Below are 12,700 nucleotides of genomic sequence, written 5' to 3' on the forward strand. Positions count from 1 at the left end.
GTGAGCATTAACACAGAACCTAATTATGCTATCCTTCTTCTTAACTGAAGACAACTATGTTGTGTCATCCTTTCTTTGAACATTAACATTGGGTATATCACTAGTAATATGGCTAAGCCTGCATAGAAGCTGTTTAACTAGAATCATATGGCTTGTTTATATTTGGTGATATGTGACTATAGTCTAACACATTGAATGTACAATCCCACTAATTTATAGAGACACCTGACCATATCCCTATATAATTAACAAAGTGTCAAATTCACATTACTATCATCATATCCCTATATAATTAACAAAGTGTCAAATTCACATCACTATCATCATATCCATATATAATTAACAAAGTGTCAAATTCACATCACTATCATCATATCCATATATAATTAACAAAGTGTTAACTTCACATTACTATCATCATATCCCTATATAATTAACAAAGTGTTAAATTCACATTACTATCATCAAATCCCTATATAATTAATAAAGTGTTAAATTCACATTACTATAATTAAATTCCTATATAATTAACAAAGTGTCAAATTGACATTACAATCATCATGTACCTATATAAAGAACAAAGTATTAGATTTACATCGCAAAGAAAGGAAAGAATTCCAGGCTTTGTTGTTGAATGTTGAATTTGAATGTAATTATCAATCTTAATTTTAAAATGTTGTTTCTTGTACATCATTTTGAATTTCGCAGACCGGATACTATTTACTTTCATAACAGAAGATTGAAAAAGTGACAACTTTTCCTTAAATTTTGTAAACACTTTTAAACTCTTGAAATATTTATTTAATTCATGAAATACAAATAATATAGAAAATTTATTATTAAATGAGCAAGTTTAGTGACAGGATAATTAAATATAAAATTACAAAATAAAATATTTTAAAACTAAACAAAAATATTATTGTCTAAAACTATTATTCACTGTAACTGAAAAGGTCTTACACTTTTAGAATTTATTCTTTGTCAGACTGAAGAGGAACAGGAAGCTGTTGGGGTACCAAAAGTGTCTGATGGTTTAAAATAGTGTGAAATTGTGAAGTGAATGAAAAATTCATATAAATACGTTGAATCAGTATAGAAAAAATTGGCTGAAAATTCTTGCCCCCGCTAGTACAGTGGTATGTCTATAGACTTTCAACGCTAAATTCAGGGGTTCGATTCCCCTCGGTGGGCTGAGCAGATAGCCTGATGTGGCTTTGCTATAAGAAAACACACTGAAAATTCTTCCAACTTCATTGGTGTGAGGTATCAAAACAGAAGTTGTACATTCTGCTAGATCTTTGAGAAGGTTAGAGTAAGATATAACCTTGTACTTCGAAACTTAATCCCAAAATTGTTGTATGTCCAATCCACAAGATTTATTTTTTGGAATTGGTACTCAGCTGTTACTATGACATTTTCTTTCTCTCTTATTTATTCAATCAAGTTAATTATCAGCTCCTTTATTGGTTTCAAAGTATTTTGTACTGACAATAGGGTTGCATTCTTCGATGGCCCAGCGTGGACATGTGGTTAAGGCACTCGACTTATAATCCCAGGGTCGCGGATTCGAATCCCCGTTACACCAAACATGCTCGCCCTTTCAGCCGTGGGAACGTTACAATGTGACGGTCAATCCCACTATTCGTTGGTAAAAGTGTAGCCCAAGAGTTGGAGATGACTAGCTATTTTACTTGTAAATTAGGGACGGCTAGCGCAGATAGCCCTCGTGTAGCTTTGCGCGAAATTCAAAATAAACAAACAAACCTTCAACAGGTAGAGGCATATAAACCATACATGATAGACTCCTACATAGTACATTAACATATTTTGATAAAAAATTGGATGAAAAATGAATTATTATGTGATACCAGACAGGTACCTCATACATGATAAAGATAGTCCTAAACACCTTTCCCCGATCAACATATATTTTAAACATAAAAATAAATAAATGGAAATAATAATAATAAATTATAGAGAGAGGGAAGAAAAGGCCATCATCAAACGAGACTTCTTACTGATAGGGCAAATAACATCTATAAATGTTTGAAATAAGTACATGGACACTGCCTTAAAAAGGGTCGGAGAAATTCACCCCACTCTGACCCTAAAGCAGTAACCATTTCAACCAACATTGCATGACCATATAAATAAAGGAAGGAGGAAGAGGTCAAAGAGCACCTGACCCTCCAGGGTACATATGACTACCCAAAACCCGAGAGAAAGCGAGCAGGGAGAGGCTAGATGGCCTTGGAAGAGGATTGCATCATTCCTGCACAAATGTATTTTAAGATTACGTTTCAAACTGCTATGGTAATTTTTTCTTCTCTGCCGTTAGTTGTATTTTCAACCAATGAGAGAGGAGGACAGGTTTTACGACCTAATTTGTGTATTTTGTTTTCTCAGCTTTTGTTGCTGAGTCATGTTTCAGTGCGTATAACTTATTTTCCTTGACTCAGCTCCGACGAAAGTACGGCAAACTTGTAGAAAGCAAAAGGATAACGAGTTCCTGTTTTGAAATACGTGTTCGATCGTGTATGACGAGATTATAAGCGTATTATCACCAATTTTCGCTTCTATTTTCAAAGCCCAGATAGTATAAATAAATACTTAATTACATTGGGAAAGTTGTGTATTGTCGCACCTGTCTCTAATACAGTTTAACTGAGATTACAAATACGCCGGTATATCGAGTGCTTCAAGTGTTTGATAAACTTATTATTAGATTCCATTTTCTTTATCTCATAAAATCAAAGATACGTTTCAGCTTCAATAATGTGCATGCTCTTTCTATACCTTAACCCTAACCCAACACCTGGTGGTTACCTCATGATTGTTGCGAATGCCAGAGACGAGTTCTACTATCGCCCCTCTCTTCCCTGCCATGTCTGGAAAGAAGACCCACGGATTGTAGGAGGTAAGTAAAATGCTTCAATTTGTTTTTTATGTGTAGTGTGAGACAGAAAGTCAACAAACAAAGGTTTATTGTATGTTATTACAGCTTACAGCTGTTTTATTATTGCACAAAGAACCACACAGGAACAGGGCACTAAGAAGTTATATTATACTATATGAAAAGCTGAGAATGCAGATAGATGGTTAAAACTACTATAACAGGAAAATACTTTGATATTATTTTAACTACAGGACAACATTCTATATGTTTCCTCAACTCAGCTGGGCTGATCAGATTCGACATTATAATATTACTCGAAACTGCAGTTTTTTAGTCATAATGCGAGTTTATATGTAACATATTAAGCCCTAGTTGTGTTACCTAATGTGAGTTTATATGTCAGTATAGAGACGTGTGAATGTCTAAAAAGTTTCAAGTCATTTTCATTCCTAATGCTGTAAAAAGTTTTATTACGTACCAAGCTAGACTGATGCTAACTTTCTTGAAGCTATAATTTTCAGCTGGTAGCGATATGAGTTTGGTTATGCAATATTGCTTTCATATTATAAGGCATTTTTATTTTTTTTATATACAATTAATTAAACTATACAATTAGCAAACAAATTCACTAGGAATGTAAATGTTTTGATTTTTTGTTACTTCTAACGGATGGGACTCACATTAACTTTCCACTAACTTACATAATAACCCAGCAACATTCTTATATATATATATTATTGGTCCGACACTCGTCACGAATTCATTGTTTCAAGTCCCCCGTTGGGACAGTGAAAAGTCTTTGAAGTTACGACACTAAAATCAAGGGTTCGATTTCCCTCGACGGACACTGCAGATAGGCTAATGTGGTTTTACTAGAAGAAAACGCACACATATCAGTTGTTTGAAATGTTCAATGTCCCTGATCCTCTTTTTATATAGTCCCTGGAAAAAGAAGTACATGTGAGTCATGTCTGAAGATCTTATAGTCCATTCCTAGGACCATGTCTGCCAATCGAATTTCCTAGAAAGGTGTCATTCATCCAAGCTCAGACTTCTGTTAAATAATATGGTTGGAAGCCATCCTGGGTGAACCAGTCACTCAGTCACAAACTCTCTTTGTTAACCTGAAGATGACTATGAAGGTCGAAACGTTGTTCTGTATTTTATTTTAATTAATTAAAGTTTAAATGCCTATACCCGTCGTCTTGAGAATACATTTTTACTTCAAGTGCGTTTCTTGTCATCATGAACCAATCACTCAGACTGTTGCCCAACTTTCTAACTGTGGCATTATTTGTTCCTGCATTTGTACAATTATCGTGCATTATTGATTGTTGTATCAAGGAATAATTGTTCATCCACATGGTAATTTCATCGTACATTCAAAACCTTAGCTTTGGATGGATCATTAAAAGTTGTCTGATGACCACCAAGGTATGTTCTGTTGTTTGTTTGTTTTTTTTTACTTTTCCGTTTACATAATAATTGATCTCGTCATTGAAAAAACAGTTTTGGTAAGTTTGCATAATGGTCCAGCCACATATCCGCATTTGAAGTTCTGGGTCATCCTTACTGAATCTGTGTAGGAGTTATATTTTGTATGGGTGCCATTTTCCTTTAACCAATACGTTGTGGATCGTCGATTTTGCATTGACAAGCTTCATCGATGTTCTGTGAAGAGATTTCCAAAACCTTACATGCAACTTAGTCAAAAGAGCAACACGTCCCTCCTCACTTGTGAGTGGCCTATCAGGGATGTTCACTGTCATCCAAATTGCCATTATTCTTACACATAGCTAGCAACTTTCTAATAGCACTGTGAGTGATGCTTTTCTCTCTCTCTTGATGGCGTGAATTAATTTGGGTAGTAACTGTTCACTGGTATGGTATGGTTAATTTTACCCGGAACATAATTTTTACTTGAAATATTCATCTAATCTAAAGCAGTAACGTTTAGTTTTACTACAAACAGAACTGGTGATCAAATTCACAATGGATATACCAAAACACCACTGTTTGGATACAACACGATCGTCAAGGCCCGTGACTTAAGCTTGCGCTAAAAACAAGATCATGTTGTACACAGTTTTACAATAAAAACTTACGCCATCCGCCTGTTTCGTATGCTAATACGGTATGCATAACTCGTTTTAAGTAGTCATGTGAAATCTATTTACTAATAAATTGATAGCTTTGTCTTGATTTGATTGTTAAATTATTGTAACCAGGGTGAATTAATTTTAGTTTATGTTCTTACACCGTTAACAAAAATATTTATTCATTTTACTTCGGAGTTCCGATCTCTATTACGTAGTGGTTACATAAAATTCATGTATCGCGGGAATCACTTATCTATTTTTAAGCTACACGAAATTGGATTTTGAAAGTAAATTTGTTTTTAACTTAGAAGTTGAACGTTTTCATATTTTAATTTTTAACAAATGTTAAAAGTAAGCAAGTTAGATGAATTTGTGTTTATTGTATTTATGTCCACACGAAGAAAATAGGAACGGATTCTTAAATCCAGTTTTTGTTCTTTCACTTTTACCGGTTATTATTATATGCAAATTCAAAACAAAAGCAATATTTCAATATTTTATAATTAAGGTTCGTGGTTATAATTAAAATAGAAACCAAATACCAGTTGACTAAAAGCAATAAGTGGCTGGAGTGAACTGCAGTGAGCTAAATTTGAAAGAAATTTCAATATTTTTGTCATGAAGCATCATAGTATCACAATTAAAGAAGCTAACATTCGCAGGCGAATGCAACATGTCTGCTTCACACAATCTCAACATAACCAATTTTAATACAGTAAAAATCTCGAATAATACAAAAATCGATAACTGTCTATATCATTGCTTGGGAATTACGAAAAGGTATATTTGTACCAAATCCAATGTAAATTGGTTAAAGTACACATGAATAGTTTATGTAAATCTCAGGTTTATATTCTTCGCTGAAAAACTAAACAGAAGAAAAAATTTCAAAATTGTCTATTTCTTTGTTTATGCAAAGTGTATTTTTTGTTATAAATTTCATGTAAATTGGCCGAAACAAGGCTGAGCCAAAATCCCTAAAATTATGGAGTTATTTAACCCTTGGTCCCCTAAAATGACAAAAAACGGGAATACTCACATTTTTATATATGTTATAAGACATGTAAAATGCATCTTTGTTCCAAATCGTATGTAAATTGGGCGAAATGAGCAAAGTAATTGTCAAAAATAAAACTCAAAAGTATGCTTTTTGTGACATCTTGACCCTTTATAATTACCAAAAACGGATAAATAAGGTATAACCTTAATAGATTTCAAGTCAGTTCGCTGAGAAATAAGAAGAGGCTAAGTATATTGAAAAGTTTTGACAAAATAATAAGAAATAATTGTAAAACAGCATGTCTCTCTACGGAAACATAACTATTGTTGAAAACACAAAATATCAAACCATCACACTAAATAAAATCTGTATTTCGCTGTATTTGTTCTACCACAGATCGCAGTGCTGTTTCGTTAGCTGGATTTTTGTTTCCTACAAGAGGTCATTTTTGTACCCGGGACTAAAAAAAAATTCTAGTCGTGAAGTGTTTCTAAGAAATTTTTACAACAAACCTTTGAACGTTTTATGTCACGAGTCCAAACCTGAAGGCCTCTTTTATAACTTGTTTGAAACCATTTTACCATATTGTTTCTTATGAATAAAATAATATATTTCGTTTTTATCTCCCGGTGGGCCAACGTTAAGCTTATGAACTTACATCGTTAAAATAGGATATTCGATTTCTTGCAGTTTACAGAGTACAGGTAGCACATTGTGGAGCTTTGCACTAAATGAACAAAAACTCTTATTTTTGAATTCTGTCACTAATTTTCAATTTTATGTATCCATATTCGTGGACATCGACAGAATTTTTCCATGGGTGTCATTTTTGAAATAACTAATGCTTGTAGGCGTTAGTGAACCTTGAGTTAACACGTAACTGTAAAACTTGCAATAATAAAGTACAGATACATAGATTGAAGAAACATTAGAAGAAGCTATAAGTATAAAATTGCAGTTTTTACAGTACTATAGCTTTCATTTTTTGTCTGACCATCAAAATGCATTTAATATCCAAAAGGAGGTTATTAGGAGCTGACAAACCCCTCATCATGGTGCTATACTGTACTATACTTAGCACCCTATGGTACTGTTATGTCTTTAGGGTTTTAAAGAGTGCTTAACTTTTCTTCTTAAGTTGCCAAACTTCGAAGTTTGCCGTGATTGTTGTTGTCGATATCCAAGCTCACTGTCCCCCGCTGAGACAGCGGTAAGTCTTCGGATTTACAATGATAACATCAGGGGGTAGATTCTCCTCGATGGATACAGCAGGTAGCCTGATGTGGCTTTGCTAAAAAAACAACACGTACACATACACACAACCTCACTGAAATACATTTCAATTTCAAGAAATGCCTGAGCTATAACATCTACAATTTTTAATTGAGTTTCATCCATATTTTTTTTTCGCACCAAAACTACGGAAACTTTATTTAATAGAAAAACATATCTAACTTTTATGGATTTTTTCAGATTTAATGTGTTTTTTTTTTATTTTCACTCAAAGCTACATGAAGGCTATCTGCGCTAGCCGTCCCTAATTTAGCAGTATAAGACTAGAGGGAAGATAGCTAATCATCACCACCCACCAACAACTCATGGGCTACTATTTTGCCAACGAATAGTGGGGATTGATCGTAAATTATAATGCCCCCGCGGCTGAAAGGGTGTGGTGCAACCAGGATTCGAACTCGCAACCCTCAGAGTAGGAGTTGAGTGCCTTATCCATCAAGCCATGCCAGACCGGGAGGGGGGTCTTCTATCAATTTAAATAACTCGGTAAGTATTTTATTCTAGTATAATGTGTTATAATGGGAAATGAAATGCCAAATTTACTAGGTAAGGTTCTTTTAATCACTACTCCCAATGGTATCGTGTTTTCGTTTTTTTTTTTTTATTATTTATTTTTTCACATCTTTTCTTCTGAGAGCAGTCACCTTTCCACAGCTGTCTGCAGGTTGTAGAGGGTAATACGGAGGACAGACGCTGTTAGCTTAATCATCCACATCATTTAAAAATATATATATATATAAGTTACTTTTAAATAAACAATCACGACACAAAATATTATCCAGTTGATACATACTGGATATTTTGTAAAATAAAAATAAGAAGTTGGGAATGCTGAGTCACTTACCCTTAAAATACATAAGGCATGCCTTTCTTCGCGGTTTTTTAAAACTCAACCTAAATTTAGAATATATACGTGAAAAAAACATACTAAATTTAGTGTGTGTCTATGAAAAACAATAACTATGAGTGAAACTGTTAATTTTGATCTTAACCCTACTTTCTGCATAAAAAGGGTGAATGACCAAGACAGATATCCTTAACGTTTAGATATAGCCTTTCCTAATTTTTAACTACTGACCAAAGGAAAAGCATCGCCTGTCACCACAAAGGTTTTGTCTGCCTCTCTGAAATGAATTGCATGATCGACTGTGACTTTTACGACACATCCTCACAGTTGAAACTACAGAGCGTGTTTAGAGGCACCACATCTCGAATTCTGGACTCTTCGACCATAATTAACATTAGAAAGCATGGTACTTTTCAGGAAGTAATTTTCAACAAGAAAGTTCGAACTACGTAAACAGGGAAAGGAACTGAAATAAATTTCTTATTGTAAATGAGATAATTTTTGATGGAACCTCTTAAGTATTGTAGAAATATAGTGTAATAAATTATTATATATCTAGATTAACATATCATAGGACACTGATTTATGTTTTAATATTTCATTTATCACAGGTATGGATATTGAAGAAGGCAGAAAAGGCGGCACGTGGTTCGCAATATCCAATACAGGGAGGATTGCAGCCTTACTTAATCTTATCAAACCATTGTCAGAAATGACAGGAGAAAAGTTAAACAGAGGTAAGTTACTTCTAGTGTTCGGCTGCATCTGAATACAGCTTTTTAAACAAAGATTTCAACGCCGAAAAAAGCTCTCTCTTTTTGTAAAAGTCGTCTGTTTAAAGGCAAGCTCGACCTACAGGGAATAACTTGATAATCGCATAATTCTTCTTCTAATCAAAAGAAAGCCGCCTGTCTTTAATCTAGTGAATATTACGCTGTCATAAACGTTCAGCTAAGTTTGGTTCACTAGAATTAAGGTAAATTTTCTGAAGTTTCAAATATTTTAAAATACACTGTTAATTATTTAATTGGAAATTTTAAACTACGAACTATAATTATGAACGTACAATAAATGTAGACTAAAATCTCGTGTTAAAATTGAAATGTCATCAAACTGAAAAATAAATCAAACAAAATTTGCAGAGAAAAAACATGTTGTGAAATAAAAATATCACAAAATAAAACAAGAACTTAGAAAACGAGATGTCTTAATATATATATGATATGCAAGCATATTGTGGATTTTTTTCCAATTTAATATAGGATATTTTAAAATGTTTTATGTACTTTAATGTTTACAATATTTTCTTAACATTGGTCAAGAAAGTCTTTAAGTTGGTATCCTCTAGCTTTCTATTCTGTCGAAGTACTCAGATTTTACTAGTAATGTTCAGAGTACATTAAAAGTGCAGGAGCTAATTTACATAATAGGGCACTTTTCAAACATCGTAAGACAAGGTTATTTCAGATGTAATGGGGTGCAAGTATTAGGTGAAACTATGTGTGGCCTATGATACTCATGGCCCTGCGTGGCCAGGTGGTTAGGGCGCATGACTCAAAATTTGAGGGCAGCGAGTTCGAATCTCCGTCCCACATAACATTTTCCCTTTCAGCCCTGAGGGCGTTATAAAGTAGGTCAATTCCACTGTTAATTGATAAAATAGTTGACCAAGATTTAACTCTAGTATGATGACTCGCTGCCATCCTTCTAGTTTTTCACTAGTTCTACGGATTTACAATGCTAAAATCAGGGGTTCGATTCTCCTCGTTGGGCTCAGCAGATAGCTCGATGTGGCTTTGCTATAAGAAAACACCTAAACTTTCACTAGTAACTTAAAGATGGCTAACACAGACAGCCATGGTGTAGTTTTGCGTGCAATTCAAAACAAAATGGTACTCATGGGACAGAAAGTCACGAGAAGCAAGCACATTGTATTTTAGTTCTATTCATATGATCTGATAAACACTTTTAAAATATGCAATTAAACTGTGAATTGTCACGTATTAATGCATTAATATCATATCCAAATTATTTGATTTACAGTATAGACCTACAAAAACTTGTATGCCCTTCATGTTAGAATTGAAACATTTTTTTCGTAACAATTTGCAGCAAGTAAGATGTTGAATCAGATGTGTCGTTTAGTAGTTATAGGCAAATGTTATGAATGTATTTTGCAAGTATGAAGATCAACAGAAGTGTCCTTCAATAGTGGTTAAGTAATACCTCGACTTTATGGTCTCTCCTGTTTTTGAATGAAAATGACCAGTGGCTATTATAAATCTGATGTTTCACGTTAAGTAAGAAATACTAAATATAGACACTCATATGTCAGGTTCTCAGTGAATCGGTTAACGGAAATTCATCCAGAGAGAATATGCCTATTTATTCAGTTTACTATACAATGTCCATAATCAAGTACACACACTGTGTTTTTTATCTTTAATAAAGATTTTTTTCATTATATGTTATACATCGTTTCAGCCTATTTATCTTAAACTCAAACTCAGTTTTAATTTTAGCTAAATTCAAAATTATTCATGATATAGCCTAACACACTTTGAAAAAATAATGTCACCTTATTATAGTTGAATTTTCTATTTTCTGTTAACGTGTTTATTGCTGTTACTTGAACTTTTGTGTTACTGAATTTAAATGAATGCTTCTGTCTGAAAGAATAGCATTTTCTGTAAGTAAAAATATGCACTACCATTCCTGGGCAATGACACGAAGGTCCAAGTATTTGATATCTCCACAGGCTCTGAAATACCAGTTGACCTTTGTATAATAGGGTGTTGCCCTTGGGAATTGATCTTAGTTAAAAGGAAGCATCGTCGCCCAGGGTAAGAATTCCAACAAATCTCATATCAGATACATTGCCTGGTTGAGAGCTATTTACCGCGCTGTCACTCTAGACAAGAACTTTATTACTCGCCCATGGCCTAAGGTTCTTGAGTTCACCTCCGACATCATAACCATGACTCTGGTGGTATTTTAACCAGACAATGCCTGAGGTCTAGCAAGGCAGAATCTTTTCTTACAACTATAGCTTCATGTGAGCAATGTCTGACGTTCAAAAATCTAGTGAAATAAGATCTAGGCTATTTTTAAGTGTTTAAGAGAGGCAACATTTCTGGGAACAGAGTATCACAAAAACAGGTAGCCCGGCACCTGATTCTGAGCTTGAATGGGCTAGTCCTGAACCTTATCAAGCATCTGGAAGAGTCATGACTAAACAAACGGGACAAAGCCATAGCTAAGTTATTGCATTGATTTCATACTTGGAAGAAGGGTGCTGCTTAGAGTAGCACCACTTATAACTTATATAAAATGATCTACAGTATCCTCAAATAGCTTTTGAAGAATAAAAAGGCTTCTTGTTAAATGAGTTTCTCAGGAGACTTTCAAATGAGACAACGAAGCGCCCTAACAAAAGCAGGTTTTATAGGCACCAAGTATGAAGTGATAACTTCAAGCCATTCACAGAACAGAATGAAACCTATAGTGGTAGTTACCGTGGCTACACCTCGTATGGACCGTTCTATTTGGGTTACTCTGTCATGTCTGGACTAGTTTCCGCTGAATGAGCAGGGCTGTCCATTAATCTAGAATCTACTTTATTTCAGGAGTGTTGGATCACAGACGAGCTAAATACATAACTTATTGAACAGTACAGATAAAATAGGTTGCTAATTTAATTTCAAACGTCATTGTATGAAATATCATTAATTTGCCACCACATAGTACAGTAAATACGATAGGACTGCAGTAAGCTGTTGACTATATGCTTTTAGTTCCAACTACTGGCTGAGTAGGTACTGGAAAGCACAGAAAACAAGAGGTAAAACTCATATAGCCGAAGTTTGGTTTGGCTATTAACTTGCGGCAGCACAACAGGCAGAGTTTGTGCCAAAAGGTTTGGTGGTCAATCCAACTATCTCAGGACTGGGTGAACAAGGATCTTGGTTGACACCAGAGCAACCAGAACACTGATAAGTCTTCCAATATAAAGCCCTCCTAGTGAGAACACCACTATGGCCAGTGAATAGTGATTTAATTTGAGCAAATATTAATAGGCTAAATGTGAGAAAAGAGGCAGATTTTCAACCGTATCTGCATCCCATTCACAGCATAGAAGTATCATCTCTAATCTCAGTTCTGAAGTTGAAATAATTGGGATTGGTATATTGCAGAAATTAACAGTCATTTTTACTTGTACAACTGATAAAATTATGTTTTGTATTAGTTTTCTCAATTCATCCAGGTTAAGTCTCCAAAACAATGGAGTGCATACATGTGTGTAGCTGAGGGAGTAACAGTACCTTTGTATACACAAGTTGTGTTCTGTAACTTACTACAGGCAAAGTCTTGTATCTCAATGCTGTGCAATGGAGTTATAGATGTCATGCATGAAGAAACTGTTGCACTTACAGAAACCTAGCATCATGCCATCATAGACGAACTCTTGCTGCTATTTTTTTAATTATGGGCAATTACCTGTTTAACTTTAGGCAAGAATGATCATTAGTGTGATAGGAGAAGTGGACGAAACCAAGGTAATGTGC

At 34.3% G+C, this 12,700-nt stretch overlaps 1 protein-coding gene across 2 annotated transcripts in view; it reads left to right on the plus strand.

Annotated features, from left to right (window-relative positions):
- Positions 1 to 2,417: 2,417 nt before the first annotated feature.
- LOC143240169 (transport and Golgi organization protein 2 homolog) overlaps positions 2,418 to 12,700 on the plus strand; it is a 38,480-nt gene continuing 28,197 nt past the window's right edge. For both annotated transcript variants that reach the window (XM_076482159.1, XM_076482161.1), the window contains exons 1-2: positions 2,418 to 2,917; positions 8,747 to 8,872. In XM_076482159.1, the coding sequence (XP_076338274.1) occupies positions 2,776 to 2,917; positions 8,747 to 8,872 (268 nt within the window). In that variant the 5' untranslated portion in view covers positions 2,418 to 2,775. The remainder of the gene's footprint in view (positions 2,918 to 8,746; positions 8,873 to 12,700) is intronic.

Source organism: Tachypleus tridentatus, chromosome 13, assembly GCF_004210375.1.
Source record: "Tachypleus tridentatus isolate NWPU-2018 chromosome 13, ASM421037v1, whole genome shotgun sequence".
NCBI classification, from domain to species: Eukaryota; Metazoa; Arthropoda; class Merostomata; order Xiphosura; family Limulidae; genus Tachypleus; species Tachypleus tridentatus.